This window comes from Tigriopus californicus, chromosome 12 (assembly GCF_007210705.1).
Source record: "Tigriopus californicus strain San Diego chromosome 12, Tcal_SD_v2.1, whole genome shotgun sequence".
Classification (NCBI taxonomy): Eukaryota; Metazoa; Arthropoda; class Copepoda; order Harpacticoida; family Harpacticidae; genus Tigriopus; species Tigriopus californicus.
This window is the reverse complement of record NC_081451.1, coordinates 9,612,230-9,629,211: the sequence shown is the minus strand read 5'-3', so window position 1 is coordinate 9,629,211 and position 16,982 is coordinate 9,612,230. Positions and strand designations below refer to the sequence as shown.

Below are 16,982 nucleotides of genomic sequence, written 5' to 3'. Positions count from 1 at the left end.
GGGGGCAATCAATGAACGGAAACTTTTTTTGTGCGTTTCATTGACACATTTGTTTGACACCATCACTTCAAAAACGTTGGCTGATGATGGCCAATAAGAATCCAAATATTTGGAACGCATACCTTTCAACACCGTGTGCTTCCCAATAACAAATTCCAAGCGCCTGGACCACGGATTAATGAAGCAGCTCCAATCGGTTTCGAGCAAGATGTAGCCTCCATTTCGGACTTTGAATCGATATGGTCGAGATCGGAAAGGCTTTCCCTGAGAAAATGCGTTCAATTAGGTGTGGGAGAATCTTCAATTTTTGACTTTGTTTTGAGAATGAATTGTGAATCCCATTATGGGAGTGAGAGAGCATCTTTCTTTTGCAGCCGCCCTCGCCATAAATCCAAACAAATGAGATCGGATGACAAGTTAAGAGTGGTTCTCTGCTAAAAGGACGCTCCAGAGAGCACCAAAATAAATCGAGTCCCATTCAAGCCGTTATTTACCTGTTCCATCATGACCGACTCATACACCTCCTTCAGATAGGGCAAGTCCTGAGGATGATAATACTGGAAGATGTCGCTCTCCTCCAGATCCTGGAATGGAACCCGAACAACGAACGTCAAAACTTGTTCCACTCAGACCTTTACCAATCAAATCAAACCTGAGGCAAGTATCCCGTAAATGGAATAGCTCCTTCTTCGACCATGCTAAAGCTACAATTGGCCGAGTGTCGGGTCATGAACATGCCCTTGAACGGTCCTTGTTGATCTTGGACCGTGTACACGGGTTGCAAAGGAATGGCCGTGATGATCAGACAGACAGACTCCATTCCATACTTCACGGAGACATTCGCTCCCCTCGGTTTGTCCACATTAATCAATCCGTCCTCAGAGTCGGAAATGATCTTGGGCTGATCCACAGGGGGGTTGGGATTATGAGAAGGGTCCTCAGGGGATCCCGTGGGTGATGTGGATCCACCGGCAGATCGGGCGGCGTCTATCTCCTAGTAACATTGATTTCTCATCAGACCCAAAGCTTCTTGTGTCATCGAATTAGGAAGTTCCACCTTCAAATTTAGTTCATGTTGGGCTAGCCTTTTAAATCATGCTCAATTCGTTTGAAGCAACGGCGCATAAAATGAATTGAAAACTTCCATGTGATCTGATCTTACGAGATCAACTGGTTCCTGGTAATATTGTTCTTGTTTGTGAGAGACATGTTCCCAATTTGTTTCTTTTACGAAGCTGTCATTGCACGAGTGCTTTTACTTACTTGAAAACGTCAATGCGCCCTTAACAGGCTTGCACTCCCATTCTTTGCCTTGACGTCTTGTCTACGTCGGTGGTTTGCAGCCTAATTAGATTATTCTCCTCACTTACCTTGAAGCACATGGCCAATTTGAGTGGATTGTACACAGTTTTCCTCTCCTTCACCGAGAACCGACCTTGTTTGAGACCATTGTACATCCGCAGTCGGCAGAAGAAGCTGTTGTTCGATGTGATCTTGGACGAGAAGAGCTTCTTGTCGCCGGATTTGGCCACCTGAGATCCATAGCTCTACAAAGAGGACCTTCAATCAACTCGCCACTCTTCAACATGGTAAAAAACCTTTGATGTTCGATACACTTTGGATGCTTTAGAGGCTCTAGCTATTAGCTCGTTCAATGTTACGTCCGACGCCTAAAAGCGTAAAAGGGGTTTCTTATCCGAAAGAGTTCAGACGGAAAAATGGATAGATGGATATATTTATGTGCATTTCATTAACATCTTTCAAGGAATCGATCCCGAAGATCTGAAACTCAATCATCTTCCAATGCATTTTTCCACATTCCTCTCGAAATCGAGGTGGGCATCATTGTCACACGTCGTTGAGCCCTTGGATCATATGAGACTGTCTCCGCAAATTTGCCGCCGCATCGTTTGCCGCCACAAATTTGGGGTATTTGAAGGTCTTGGTCCACACCACTTTGAATTTGCTGCCCATGAAGAAGTAGATGATGCAATTGGCCAACGAATTGAAGGCCACGAAGATGTGAGAGATTCGAATCATGGCATTGCTGAATCCACTCATGAAGCACTCTTGGCCTTGCTGAGCCCGACACCAATGAAGTTCGTACACGTCCGGAATGATCTTGATGCTTTGGCAAACGATGAAAATGGACGAAAGACATACCAACACATGGCCTAAAGAGGTCTCTTCAGACTTCACTCGTGCATTCAAAGGGAAGTATTTCATACTCTATCTGTGGAACGAACCGTATTCTGCTTTCTTAGGGGCCCTGTATTAATCCAATGCGGAAACAATTTCCACCTCCTCATATTAAGTGCTTTAAAGAATAGCACATCCATTCAATAATCAGTTCAAGATGCACAAGACAGCTCGACTGACGTCTCGTCTGGAGTAGTAAGTTTGTGCATTTGATTGCCCGAAAGGTTTGGTTTAAGCTCGATTGATTACGTTTGGCAGCCTTGAGTGAACCTTGTCGTTGTGCGGTAGCCTTGGTTCGAAAGGAGGACCCTTCGACCTCGACGATTGATGGCCGTCCCTGGTAAAATGAATGGGCCCTTCTGAAGCTCGAGGACTCTTTCAATTTCGTGATGATGGCCACGTTGCAGACCAGCACCGTAATATAGGGAATCAGTTCGAACAGAACGAATTTACTGCCAAACACGTAGATACTGATGTAGACCGGATTCTTCCTCAGATCCGTGGTGACCACGTGGGACATCTCGTTGACGCGGAACTCGAAATATTTTGGAATATTGTACAGAATGGACATCACGATCAGAATGGATGCGAGATGTCGTTGCAAGAACGGGGGACTTCGATGGGTGAAGACCAAACCAAACACCCGTTGGATGTTTAAACAGACCGTGATGCAGACCGAGCCCACCCGAAACGTGTGGAGTAGTCCGAACAAAGGGTTGATGAAGTCCAGAAACAAAGTCTTCCGATAGTGATGAGACAACTAAAAGAGACCAATCCCGTTAGCTCAAGGAGCAGAAAGGCGATCCAACGGTGGTAACTTACATTTGGGAGGCCAAGGGTCAGAAAGGCCAAGGCCAGGAACATCATGTCGAAAAACGCGAGGCATCGCTGTTCAAAGGTGAAGTCCTTCCGCTCTCGGATGAGAACAATTAGAGCGAGGAGGTTCAGGATGAAGCCCGTGACGCAAATCGTGCTGAGGATGCCACCTTCCATGATGAAGATCAGGAGACGGTCTGAATCGCTGAAGGCCACACTTTGGACCTCGGGTTCCATTTCCATTACACTTTGTTTGCTAATATTGTCAAGAGATTCCATCTTGAGTCCTGAAGGTTCCGCTGGTTTGTGGGGCACAAGTTCCCGATCGGAGATGCGCTCTTCAACTGACGTTCCAATCACATTCTCGGAAGTGTGAAAGAACAGTGGAAAAAGGAAAAAAAAGCGAGCGGAGAAGGGCTTTCCACGTTCATCCAGGATCTGTTGAAGGATCTTGATGCGCGCTCGGCCTTATGTCTTCTTGTTCCATTCACATTTATATCTTTTTTACAAAGGTTCCATAGACTCTTGTATTTCTTTTTCAAATGAATGCCGTTCATTTTGCACACTTTTATTTCAGTAAGAAAAACACAGATTCATAATTCGACTCACTATTCATTTCGAGAATAAAAACAAATGATAACTTTAGATATTGGCGAAGGCGTTACCTGTTTCCGTTAATTTAATTCAGTTCTTTATGTTCCACGTATAAAAAATTCCACATTTTCCTGTGCATATGAAGGTTTGACTTTGTTTTTATGATTTAATTTGTCCATAATGAAATATATTTTTTCCAAACAATTCGATTTTGTAATAAACAATGAATAGTTCAAAATACAAAATTTGTCCAACGGCTACATTTCGCTTTTTTATGGTTATGAAGATTTGATTTTCCCTGTTTCACCATTTTGATTCACTATCTAATTATATTCTAAATTTAGTTATGCATTTCTAGTAAGTATCATTTCTCCACAGCATTGTGGTTGTATTATCCTGTCCTTTGAAGCGGAAACGCATCTAAAAAGCGGCTTTGTACAAAGTTGAAAGCCATCTGCCATTCCTTAACTCTCATTCATCCTATCTGACGACTACTGGATTTGAATCAAGGACGTTAGTGCGACAATGACCTTTTCATGAGGAGGCGCATTTTAAACTAAGGTCAATACCATTTCAACAAAAGCCATCTCTCACCAAGGGCCTCAAAAGGCCTCCAAAGGCATCCATTTCAAGTTAAAGAAATGACCACCAGAGAACTGGCCATCCATCATTTGTTCCCACTGCTTGCCTGCTCTTGGTCTTTTCCTTACTTTGGATCCTCCATCAACAGAGTTTGGCAATCTAGACAGATTATCTTTTTGTCACAGTCATCCATCCCTTTCATTCCCTGAACTCACTCAGAACCAAGGTTGTTATATAGCTCAGAACAGACTCAATCCAAAGGGTACCATTAACAAGCAGCTGATTTGACTATTCTCTGCACCGAAACTCTCGCAACCTTACAGACACCATTGCAGACGTAAGATCCATCGGCAGGATCTGATTTCTTTGGTTTGGATCAAGGAGACCCAAAACAAAAGCGAGGAGGATCAATTCCATCGTAACTTGAGTGCGTTGTAAGCCACATTTTTGGGTGGTTCAAGCTGGTGGCAATTTAGTTACTTGTTTGGCAAGAAGTAATCCTACAAGAGGATCTTCAACAGATTCTTGTCATTGGTGGGATCGCTCCATCATCATCACCATGTACAATACTTAAGCTCACAAAATGATCTAGCACTTACACATGGAGTAAGTACTGTCTACAAATAGATGGCTGCTCCCATAGAAATGAAAGGAACGGAAGCGGTGGATATTTTCGGGACTACGATAGTTCTATTAACCACAGTTGTAAATTGAAACTCTCCTCTCAACACGCGCCAAAAGCCACTTCTTGCACCGTGTGACAAATTTAGCGGCTCGTAACGGGACACAATATTTAATACAATTCGAGCAAACGCCCTCATAATAGATGGTCATATGGGCAGCTTTGCATCAAGGCGAGGGAGGTGGAAACCTCCCTTGCAGCAGGGGTTTAACAATAATTGTATTCCATGCATTTCAGTGTTTATAAGTTTCACCAAGAGATTGCGCCACAAAAGGGGCAACCATTGGTAAGAATGTATTGTAAATGATTTTGAATTTGTGTCAGAAGCCTGGCTTTGATTATATGGACTTTTGAAGTCTTATAGTTCACCTAACGATGTCATTAAGCTCACCTAGTTGGCCTCAAAATGGGGTCATAATTTGGGCCCAAACGTTAGATATTTTTTAGCGACTTTGAATGCGTTAACCTGAGGATTGACACAGATATAACAAATAGCTTTTACAATTGTGAAGTAAGGCTTCGGTAAATGCATGCAGCGCCATCTAACGCGCTAGGGGCGTGGTGTTCTTTTAAAATCACGATAAAGATATGTTCAACATAATACTAATCCAAAGCCCCACGCACTCATCACGGTTCTCGTTATGAAAAAACAGCTGATTGTCATGGGCATTTTGCGGTTCTTATGTTTCCGAAGACGGATTGATTACGTGACACAAAGCCCGGGAATCTCCCACGGAACACTTACTTTGAGTTGGTCTCCAAAGGGAAGAGTAATGCCTGTAGTGATTTGATTGGTGAAAGTGACCCGATCTTTGGGGTGAACGAAGTCAATAAAACTTCGACCGATCCACATGTCCTTGGGATAACCCAAGATGGCCGTGATATTTTCCGTGGTGTGCATCACCATACCTGAGTAAAGAAGATAAGGGGTTTGTAATGTCATGCTCAGGCACGAAACAAAATTCCAAGCCATTTGACCGTCATAAAATGAAGCTAAAATATGGATAATGGGTTCAGGACATTCCATATAGGCTAAGACAGGATACTTTTGCATCCGATCTTCAGTTTTCCTTCTAGGAAGCTCGCTTCTCATGTGAGTCTAAAAGAAGAGATTAAGCATTGACTGATTCCTCTACAAGTGTGGCAAGTCCTTAGCTAGTACGAAAAACGCCACCAATGATTCTTATTTCCTTGCTACTAAATCCCTAAAATTGCACTTTAAAATGGATTGTTCTATCGATCGATGTGGTCTGACATTCAAATACCCCGCGTTTTCTGTGGGCAAATAGGCTTGCAGCTTTCTCAGAGAACGCGCCAGTTTCAGGGCTGCCATCCAACCCAGTAAATTGACAATGTCAGCTTGAGTTTTGACATTTCAAAACAGGCAAAGAGATTGCATCGATGAATAGATCTAGGTTTGGTAAAAAATGTCAGAGTTTTCAATCTTACGCCATTGGCAACCCTGAGGAATGGTTAGTAGTAAACAGCCTCCAGCGAGAGCGCTGCTCAGAGAAGCTCAAGCTTTACTAAGATCGAAGCAAGCCAATGGCAAGTGTCGTCGTCCATCTAAGACTTAACTCTCTACTTGCGCTTTTCACGCACTTTAAGCCAGCCAAGAAGAAGGGATTGCTCTATTATTCGTTTCAAAACGAGTTTACGCAAGGGGGTAATTGTGGTTGACATTTCATATAAATATACCTTCCAATTGTTTGCTTTTACATAATTGAGCATTTTCAAGTCTTATCTGTTTAAATGTTGAAAGGAAGAAACAAAAATGGGAAGTATCAATTTAAAAAATGACATTTCCATTTCAATAAAAGGAATTGTCCAGGCCTTCTATTTTTTCAGTTGATCGCGTCTCTTTTAAAGGAGCTTGATCGGTGAAGATTGCTTTCAACAATTAATCACACTACAAGACACGAGGCTTAAATGCTGAGGTTACAGCTCAAGACTGACACAACATACAAAAATGAGGAACAATAAGAATCATCATCTTCATTTTTTTTAACTTTCCTATGTTAGGCTTGTGAACTTTCATCTAACCATTTTACCATTATTGAAGATAGGTTTACCAATAGATGGCGGAAGGGTATGGAATTGAACACTTGAATGTACATGATTTTGATTTTGCTTCCACATAAATACATTGGACCTTATCCATCAATTGCTGTCACACAACTAGTACCTAACATAGAGATAACCGGGTTACGAAATCTCATATTTACTCTGGTTAGTCACAAAGAGGTCAGAATTTGAATCAAACCATTAAAAATGGACTTCCTTTGGTATATAGCCTAAGTATTTCTAGATAGTATAGACAAAGGAAACACTGCCATTTAAAATTGACAGAGCCTGCACTTCACCATATCATTGCAAAATTGTGATGTGTTTCTTCATGAGCAACACTTAACCAGTTGTGTTGTCCAACAATCGTCCCGTTCTACTGGTGCGCTTTTTCTCTCGCTAAAAATGTCCAAGCCTGCTTTGGGTAGTATATGGCTGAGGAGGACACCAACTACCAAGGAAGGAGTCGAATGTTTTGTCAATGCTCTCTGAGCCATTTTCCTGCCTGTTAAGACGGATCGACGACCCCTTTCCCTTGGGCACATCGCCACTTGAATCCCGCCGTGTTTCTTGTAGTCCGTGTGTCTCCTCCAAGCACCAGCCAAGTCTTGGCCCTGGCCTTTGTTATTGAGTGTGGGATCGTTAGCACTGCTAGCATTACCACTCCTCCATACTCTATACTCTGGTTTCCATTATGTCGTTTCTACCTCCCAATCTGCAGGCCGTTACGGGCCACCCGGTTCCAATGCATTCTTTAGGTCACATGGGCGCCCACGCCACCCAAGCTGAACACCATTTGTCTATGCCATTTCTGGGCCAATTGCCCGCCCCTAGCACCTTGCTACAGCAGCAACAACAACAACATCAACCACAACCACAGCAGCAGCCACAGCAGCCACAACAGACCAGCAATAGCCGCAGTAAAAAAGGCGGGGGAAAGGGTCGCTCTAATAAGCACACAAAAGCACAGCAACAACAGCAACAGCAGCAGGCCACGCCTACTTTCACCATTCAGTATCAATTACCTACACAGCCACTCCCATTACATCACACGACTGGACATTCTCAGGTGAGGCCCTGGGGTAGTTTTCAGTCAGGGTTGGTCAAGATTTTCATGAGCAAATAAAGCCATTATTGATGGATTGGAAAGTGTAAAACGATTTTCTTGCACATTTGCAGAAGTATGAATTCCATCACAATTTTCTGGGACAAGAGTCATTTACTTAGTGATGTACTTTCTTTTTATAAATTTCAAAAGTCTGATTGAGCGCTGAATCGGCACCATTAAGTGATAAAAGTCAACTTAGATTGGTTGATTATAATGAAATCAGATAGAAATTTTGAGCTACTTTGGCCAAGCAAAAGAAATTAGCTTTCAATGACTGAAAAAAGCCCTGTCTAGCGGCGTGCAGCAAGGAAACTTTTTGTTTGTTTGTGTTTTGCAAATTTGTTACTCAACCAGAATTTCTGAAATTATCAAAGTTTGCTCGTTAGGTCCATCATCTATTTTAAGACGTTTTTGGGGGAACAAACTGATTTTGTAGGAAAACTTGCGTAGCTGCGAGTGCCGCAAATCATGAAGGCCTTTCTTTGGCATCAAATAAAGAGGAGGAAAACGCTCCAGAATGACATTTCCCTGTCATTTGATGCTTAGCACATCTCGTCTCAATTTCAAGCTCCTCTTTATGGATGGGAAAAAAAAACAGGAAAAAGCTCATATAACTAACTGGGATCGATGGTACGGTTTTGAGAACAGTATGTTAGGTTGATATGATGATCGATTGCTTCAGGTGGCATTTCCCGGCACTTTGCCCAACCCACAAGAACCTCAAGTGACGAAAGGCACCACAACCACCAATACAACCTCGAGGCCAGCCTCGGCTCCAGCCTCGTGTCAGCAATGTGGAAAGACTTACGCTTCGGCCTTTGTGCTCGATAGACATGTGAAAAGTGTCCATGAGAAACTGCGCGAATTCCCGTGTTCGGAGTGCGAATATTGTGCCGCCACACGCGCCCACTTGTCCAAACATATCAAGAGTGTCCATGAAAAGCTCCGGGACTTCTCTTGCCACATCTGCGCCTATAGCTCATCCACAAAGGTGAGGATGCCTCACATTTGCTTTGTTCGTTATCCCTCTGAAAACTAACCCTGCCTTTGATTTCCCTTCAGAGTTGTCTTGATCGGCACGTCAAGATTGTACATTACAAGGAGAGATTGAAGTGCTCATTCTGCTCGTTCGAGGCCTCCCAACGCTATCGCATGACCAACCACATCAAATCTAGTCACTTCGGCGAGAAGATCTTGTTTACTTGTCCCTTGTGCGAATTCGTCACGGAGAGTAGGAGACAGTGTGACCAACATAAGAAAGCGTGCCGAAGGCAAATCCAACAGCAGAACCCTCAACAGCAACAAAATCAAACTCTCGCTAAGCCTGAACGCATAACGGTCAAACCGGAGATAAATATATGATCTGGGCATCACTTGCTAACAAATATTCAGTACAACCAACAATAGAACGTTTTTTTTCCTTTTATCCCAAACAGTCTCTGCTCTACTGCCTCTCCAAGACAAGATGTGTCACCTAGTCTTAAATCAATGAGGCGTTATTTTGACAATCCTGGTCACCCACACTAGAACTAGCGTTGATTTGCGGTGACACGGAATGTCACTGCAGAGATATCAAGAATGACATTGGGGCTGCAATTTCAAAGGCTGGATCTAGGTTTACTATTATGCCATGCCAAAGTCCCTGTAGAGGTAGCCCCCAGGGCTCCTAATATCAAATAGTGCCTAAGACAGGAGAAGTAAAACCAGTCAAGTGGAATGTGTACATACCATCGTTGAGGGAGACAGCAGCGCAAAAGCCTTCGCTCACTTTTGACCCTTGTTCTCCGCTTAAAACGTCCGAGATTTGTTCTTTGCCTTCGACGTACGAGACAAAAGGATGGCCCTGGAAAGTCAAGAGGAACAGGCAAGGGTTTCAAAACGTAGTTGGTACAACATCGCATTTGATGATGGACCATCTCGCTTGGCCAGCCAAGCATATCGAGCTAAAGAGTTATTAAAAAAGGGTCCATCATCGTTTTCTTGTCTCCTTACAGAGAGACAAGGAGGAAAAAAGAAGCGCCTTCGAAAGCACGAGTAGAACATGGAAGTCAAAATAGATGCGTGTGCATGAATGATTACGAGTACCTGACTCACTGAAACTCCGGCCCCTTGAGAGGCTTCTTGCAGGTTGGAGGCCAAATCGTTGATCTCGGCCGCATCTGGTCCCCCAGTTTTATCCTCCTTGCTCTCTTGGTTCTTGCGGAATTTGTCGATAAAATTCAGAGCCTGACTCAGAGCGGCCACCTAAGATTTGAAAAATATTAGGAAAAAACAGGTTACATCCAAGTGTTCGCGATGTCTTGGAAAAAGAAGCAATGCTCACCTTCAGGGCCTTGTCATCCTGTGCCAGATGGGCTTGCCCGGGTTGGGCCTCGCCTTGGGCATTGGCATCCTTCTTCTGCGACTCTTGTTGTTGAAGCTGAGTGCGGCTCTCTTTGGCCGTGGAGCTCTTGGATTTGCCCTTCTTATGGCCCTTATCCTTCTTCTTGTATGATGGAATATTCGGCGGTAATTGACCTTTATATTCGAATTGGGATGATCCCGAGCCGCTGGATTTGCTACAATCACAATCAAATATTCATATGAAGGTTATATTGCCATTGTTTTCTCATGCTTCATCAGTTGCAGTAGATCTCAGATGTCCGTTACGTCTGTAATGACTTGACCAAGGCGGAGAAATAAGAAGTTGCTTCCAAAAAAAAACCCTCTCCTATAGCATATTCCTCTAAATCAACCCAGACCCAGGTCACTACAACTATTTCTATCAGTTTTAAGCTCGATTAAATGCGGGTGCATCAGTCTTCTGGTTATGATTACCATATCTTGTTCATTTTGTGTCGAGTTACATGGTAGGCTTTAAGAGGGCCTAACTTTTGATCCAGTTGCTTAATTGAGCTGAACATTGCAATTCCTAATTTTAGCTACCAGTGGCCAACCTCAATTGAAAAAGAGTGCAATGCGTTAACACGATTCTGCTAAATCCCGTCGTGAGTGTCCCAACTTTCAGTGGTTTAAGAATATGGCAAACATCAGCGCTCTTGTTTGAAAAATAATGCGTGATTTGAAATTCAAAATAGGTCAATTGCATGGCTAAAAATATGTTTAATTACAATTATTTCCCAACTCTGTGCGATATCTTCCGTCACATTTCAACCATCGTGCAGCCCCTAGAATTGGGACATTGAAAAGGGAAAAATGATGACGTCACGACCATTTCGGGAGAGGTCACTTGAACTTTTGGTGCATAATAGCGCTTTATTAATGGAATAAATTACAGTTTCAAGTCATCCATTTTTTGATAGGAACTATTCACCTCACATAGCATTTTGAAATTGCCATAGTTTATGAGTGCCAAAGCACTCAATAACATACATAAAAAACTTCAAAGCCTAAGAAAAAAAACCTGTTTTTGGACTCATTTTTGTTTTTTTAGAGTCTCCCATTTTCAATTTTTTTTTTTTTTTCAAAATAATTGGAGAGTTTTTTGTCTAGTATGATGAGTCGTATTTTTATTTGTTATTGCCTTCACTGTTTTGAAAAGGGGCCCAGTGAACTCTCCAAAATGTTGATTTATTCTTAAAAAAATGGTTGAGCTCCATTTCTCATTTCTTTAGCGCAATTCTATTGCTTGGGCGGATAACAATTCCTAACAAAAAAGCCCAAAAGATGATCATGCCTAGCCAAACACTCACCTCAAATTGGATCCCGGGCTCTTGGAGCTACCCGTGGACCGATTGTATTGGCTGGTTCCCAGGGATCGATAGCCCGAATCCATGGTTTGCTTGGTGGATGTGGACCCGCCCTCCACGGTCTTGTAATCTGAGATGGAGCCCTCCTCATTGATCATCTCGTGGTCCTTCTTCGACGTTCCACGGCTTCCACTGCCCGTGCCAGAGCCCGTGCCACTGCCCGTGCCACTTCCACCAGATGATTTTGAACTCATCTAAGAGAAAGAAGTTAGGAGAGGTCATTCAACGTTTCACTGGGACTCATACGGTTCAATGGGGCTCTGTTCTAGGACTTACTTGAACGTCCAAGCTACTACTTCTCATAAAAGACGTGCTTTTGTAACAACGGAGGGTACGATACACATCTAACATACCCTCCCCGATACCCAATACAAAGTCTCGTGTCGGGAAGGCCCCATTCTCAAGAAATTCTCCGAAAACGAGGGAGTACGCTTTAGCTCAAGAATAATAATGGGCATCAAAGCCGAGTTTGATTTTAGCCATCTCCTGCATCACAATTAGGCAGGAAAAAAATGATGTACGTCCTTGTTATCGAACGGATTTATCTCTGAACAAAAGGGTGGTGGCAAGTCTTGATATGTTCCTCCTCAGTCAGGAGCTTAAGAAAGAGAAAGATATTTGCAGACGTTAGGAAAAGAAACAAAAAAACGTGAGATAGCCCGAAAATAAAGGCTTAGGAGTAGTGACAAAGTGGGAGGGTCTCGAAAAATTCCGACCTATTGTGGCTTCAACAATTTGACAGAACAAACGGGACTTTAACGTATAGCGAAAGTTCGGGTCAAAAAGGGCTAAAGCAAAATCAGAAATAAAAACATGAATTTGCCACGTTCCATCAAGCTGATTAGCTACTCACTTGATTAGGCATAATAATAATAAAACTGGGAAGTTAAAAGAAAATAGGATTTTCAATGGCAGAATGCAATAACCATTAACAGGTGGGTGAAAATTCGAATGTGACAGTAAAAATTGAAAAAAAAAATACAAAAGTAAGAGGTTTCATTTTGGCACATTGTAACGTTTTTGCTCACTGAGTACATGGATGGGAAGCGCCAGTGTTAGAATCAATTTCGACCTTTTCGGGTTTTAGTGACCGGATGTCTGACTGGCATTAATCCCACATTTAAAACGAAAACGAAAACCAACAACTTCAGAATAGACGTGTGCAACAGGAAGGAGGTTGAATAATCCAGGATATGATGGACCGTCAACGTGTCTCTCAAACGTGAGTTAAAAGTTGAAGGCACCAAAGGTCAAGATATCCCATTCATTGAATATGCAACAGAAATCTCAATCTGCAATGGCAACTTGACCCTGAACATTCTGGGATCAAGCCTACGTTTTCCTCTCTACGGTAATAAAATTAGAAGCGGACTCCAAAACTGAGAACTTCCCATCAAAAACTGGAAAGGGCTTGCTTGATTACTAACAAAAGCTGATCGTATCTTTACGAGAACTTGGGCTCCGTTTTGGCGGCATGATGAAACAAAATCACGCTTTTGTAAGCATTCCCCTTATGGCATTTGAGGTTCATGATTTGTATTCTGCTTAAATCCGATCAATTCACTAGATTCCATTGTGAATCGTCTGGTTCGTTGTCCTGTACCTTAACAACGAAAAGCGAACATGAAATGTTCATGCTGTTTTCTTCGGTTTCTTCAATTGAAAAATTTTGATAAAGAAAACGTTATTCTAAATGAGCAAATGTTGAGAACATACACAAATTAGAGCGACCCAACGTGTGCAAATAAAAGTATTTAGCTCGGTTGCGTTTAATTACTTGCCCAAAGCTGTTGGGGTGATGAAAATCGAAGACATTCACCAACGCCCTAAAATTTACACTTAAGCAAGAAGAGACTGTTCAAGATTGTTAAGCAATTTGATTATTACTTAATCGAATTTCACTTCTTAATCAAGATGATACAGGGTTATAATGCATTTGGATCACTTTATTCACCTCTCACAGTAAAAATCAGTGTAAAAATGGTCTTTTCAATAAAAACGCTTTTGTACTCGGCGGAATGGTTCCTTTCCGTCCGAGTACCCAAGTGCAAAAATGATGGGATAAAATAAAAAAATCACTGGAGGTTGCAACCCGGCGTTCAAACCTTACAATTTTAATTTGCGTATAACCGTTAATAAGCCTCAAAATTTGACCAGGGTTGGCTCTTTGAAGAAACCTCACTTGTTAAATTATATTGGGATGCGCTGAAACCTATACTTTTCAAGTTTTCTGGCAACCTCAATTTCGAAAAAATTTAGTTGATCCCAATGGAATTACTCACCCAATTTACCAAGAGATTTGAAGCCACAACCTCTGTTACCATTTATCTAACTGTCAGACTTCAGTGTAATTGGTTCTTAAAAAGTTGCTTTTGCTAAAAAAAAATTACCAAAAAGCAATTAGTCAGCTGTCCATGGGGCATGGACTGGGAATATTGACTTTTTCAAATGATTTCATCAAGATTATTTTTAGAGGAACAAATAGCATGCAAATTAAAACATTCCCATTTTTATCATTTGTTGCCAGCACTTGTTTATTACACTTGTAACAGTGACATTTTACGTGAAACAGGCCTTTTTCGATTAAGTCTTCAGGTCTTGGAGGAATCGTTTATCTTCTACTTTTCAGGTTCATGGTTTGAGCTTAAGTCATTCAAACTACAAGAAGCTGCCATTCTCATGACTTTTTTATATCTTGTTATATTTCACTAATATTAGTTCTCAAAACGGTAAGTTTTTTCGGCAAAAATGTGTCGAAAAGGGTAATTAATTAGATGCTCATGGCACGGTCTGAAAAGATTTACTTTTTAAACTGATTTCATGGAAAACACTTAACTTTGAAGGTCAGTGCCCAGAAATGCAATTTATATACAACAGACATCTGATATACACCAAAAAGAAAACAATACTAACGTTCACAAAATCTCCTTCTAAAACATGTTTTAAAAATTTGATACAAGACTACGAAACGCCAAAACTCATGGCCATGGTTGTTGCAAGCTCACCTTGGGTGGGTGTGTTTTAAAGGCAGACACAAGTCACTGTCAACACTGGGCTGTAGTTGTTGTTTTTTTCCGTTTATTTCACAAAAAAACTTGGTAATGTTACAAATTCACGTGTTGGATTATTCCTGTGGACTGTTCGCCAAAGTGTCCCCTCCTAAACTAACTCAAACCAATCTGAAACCTATGGTTGGAGTTCTTCAAATCCTTGACTTCCTGTCAGCCACAAAATATGTGGGTACTGTTCACTAAGAGTTAAGCTACTTAAGATTGCAGAGAACGATTTCCTCTACTTAACTATCCTCGTTCCAAAACACACAAGGCCTACATTTCTCATCAGTGATGCTATTCTGGCTAAGTGAAGGCGTGTCAGATGAGGGATTAAAGTGATTTATGAGTTGAGTTGACGAGGACTATATCGTTACTCTTAGCTTAAATGGGATTTATTGGACCATTGTTGATGTGTTGGTGGTTTTATGGGATAAGTTATTCTCATGACAATATAGCATCACTCTTAAGGCCCCACAGTTGTGGCAAGTGACAGAGAATTCAGGACCAGTTTGGTTTGAGAGGGAGTATATTTATGCAACTACTATTGTAATCAATGAAATATTATAGCTAGCACGTAGCTCGAATATTTCTTTTGGCAGTACATTTCCACCAAGTTATCGCATTTTGGTGCTTAAATGTGTAACACTAAATGAAGTTTGGCTTTTTCGAGCGCTAAACAACAACCCTGACCAGTACAGTGACGTTTCTCACGTTAAGAAACATGTGCAGCTCTTCGGAGGTTAAAACGTCATAATGTCGCAGTAATTAGTACATATTTAGATAAGTGATTTTATTCAGATGTGACAAGAATGGTCTGAGGTAGCTTTTTAACGCAAGAAGTCTTTTAAAAAGGGACTCTGGAATATATTCCATTACTTACTGTACTTTATTGCTTACGAGGCTTTCTTTCGGTTGAGAGCGGGATGGTTAGGGAAGGGCAAAGTTTGCGTTTAGATCAATATCAATATCATCGATTCATGAAATGCCGTCAAATGCAGAGAAAAGTGACTCGAGGTAAATTAAGAGAACGTTGCATAGGCTGCGTTGTTAAGCCTGCTCATTTTGCATGGCATATTGGGATTTGATGGCGTTAGATGAAAAGAAAAGTTATATGTAAGCTAACACTGCTATTGCTTGAAAGTGCGGACATACAAAGGCAAGCAAGCAAGCAATATGAAAATTTGGAGACACATTCAGTATCAATATTAATTACAATCCTATTTGCATCATCCACTGGGTAAGAGGGAAAAACTTTTTAGATCTCAAATTTCTTATGTATTGTAAACCTGATGACTGCCAGAATATTAAAAACTTCAAATTGCCCCTACAATGGATTTCACAGGACATTTTGACTTCTTTTGATCAAATCATGCATTATCAAACCAAAATGATTTTGCTAGGATTGAAAGAAACCAAGATTTCGCCAAACTTGATTTGGCTAAAGAACACAGCAAAAACAAAATTAGTCACACTTGGAAAATAACATATTTTCGAAGTTGTCAAGCTCCTATAGAGCTTGTCAAGTGAATGCGTTTAGGAACAACTGACGTTACTCCATGGAGTAAAATCAAAGACAACATGCCCAGCCAAACTGCACTGTGCATGCATTGAATTTTGACATTGATTCCATTTTACATGCTTGTCTAAGCAAATAGCATTGTGGTATTAGGCCAATTTGATAGTGCGTTCACTGAATCACGCCAAACATGCTCACTTTGTCGGGTTTTGTAACACAGCTCACTCAAAATCACTTGATTAATCAAAATTCAATGGGGGGATGGTGTGAATTGACTGTGATGTTTGTCTTAGTTCTCCCTCCCCAAAATGACCAATATCAGGATTCCGGACCACATTTTTCCTTCAATTTCACTCACTTGATATCCCCTACTCATTTTAAGTATTTGTTTTGGTAGAGATGGTTTTGGTAGCTTTTTTACTGAAATTTCTATTTCATGTTGTGGACGATTTTGAAATTTTGTTACCTACAAAAAGTGCAATATTAGTACCTACAAACATCTTGTAGACAATATTACTGAACGCAATTATATTTTGTAGTGGAATTGAAGCATTTTGTGCCATTGTATTGTGTTTGACGTTTCTTTTCCGCCCATCTACTCACTTATCAACAGAATGTA

General features: G+C 41.4%; 3 protein-coding genes across 6 annotated transcripts in view; 1 reads left to right on the top strand and 2 right to left on the bottom strand.

Moving 5' to 3' along the window:
- Positions 1-15,137, bottom strand: part of LOC131891586 (period circadian protein-like) — a 24,834-nt gene extending 9,697 nt beyond the window's left edge. For 3 of the 4 annotated variants that reach the window (XM_059241198.1, XM_059241200.1, XM_059241199.1), the window contains exons 1-10: positions 14,800-15,137; positions 11,738-11,988; positions 10,369-10,603; positions 10,131-10,289; positions 9,774-9,888; positions 5,619-5,782; positions 1,371-1,547; positions 653-994; positions 495-584; positions 123-264 (exon numbers count right to left, since the gene is read on the bottom strand). In XM_059241198.1, the coding sequence (XP_059097181.1) occupies positions 123-264; positions 495-584; positions 653-994; positions 1,371-1,547; positions 5,619-5,782; positions 9,774-9,888; positions 10,131-10,289; positions 10,369-10,603; positions 11,738-11,988 (1,675 nt within the window). In that variant the 5' untranslated portion in view covers positions 14,800-15,137. The remainder of the gene's footprint in view (positions 1-122; positions 265-494; positions 585-652; positions 995-1,370; positions 1,548-5,618; positions 5,783-9,773; positions 9,889-10,130; positions 10,290-10,368; positions 10,604-11,737; positions 11,989-14,799) is intronic. The other variant, XM_059241201.1, reaches the window with a different exon arrangement.
- LOC131891588 (FMRFamide receptor-like) lies at positions 2,216-5,122 on the bottom strand. Its single transcript, XM_059241203.1, has 2 exons — positions 3,022-5,122; positions 2,216-2,959 (listed from the first exon to the last, which is right to left on the bottom strand). The coding sequence occupies exons 1-2, from the start codon at positions 3,292-3,294 to the stop codon at positions 2,306-2,308; spliced, it is 927 nt and encodes a 308-aa protein (XP_059097186.1). The 5' UTR covers positions 3,295-5,122; the 3' UTR covers positions 2,216-2,305.
- On the top strand, positions 7,343-9,471 carry LOC131891587 (RE1-silencing transcription factor A-like). Its single transcript, XM_059241202.1, has 3 exons — positions 7,343-8,006; positions 8,728-9,036; positions 9,108-9,471. The coding sequence occupies exons 1-3, from the start codon at positions 7,632-7,634 to the stop codon at positions 9,405-9,407; spliced, it is 984 nt and encodes a 327-aa protein (XP_059097185.1). The 5' UTR covers positions 7,343-7,631; the 3' UTR covers positions 9,408-9,471.
- Positions 15,138-16,982: the final 1,845 nt, after the last annotated feature.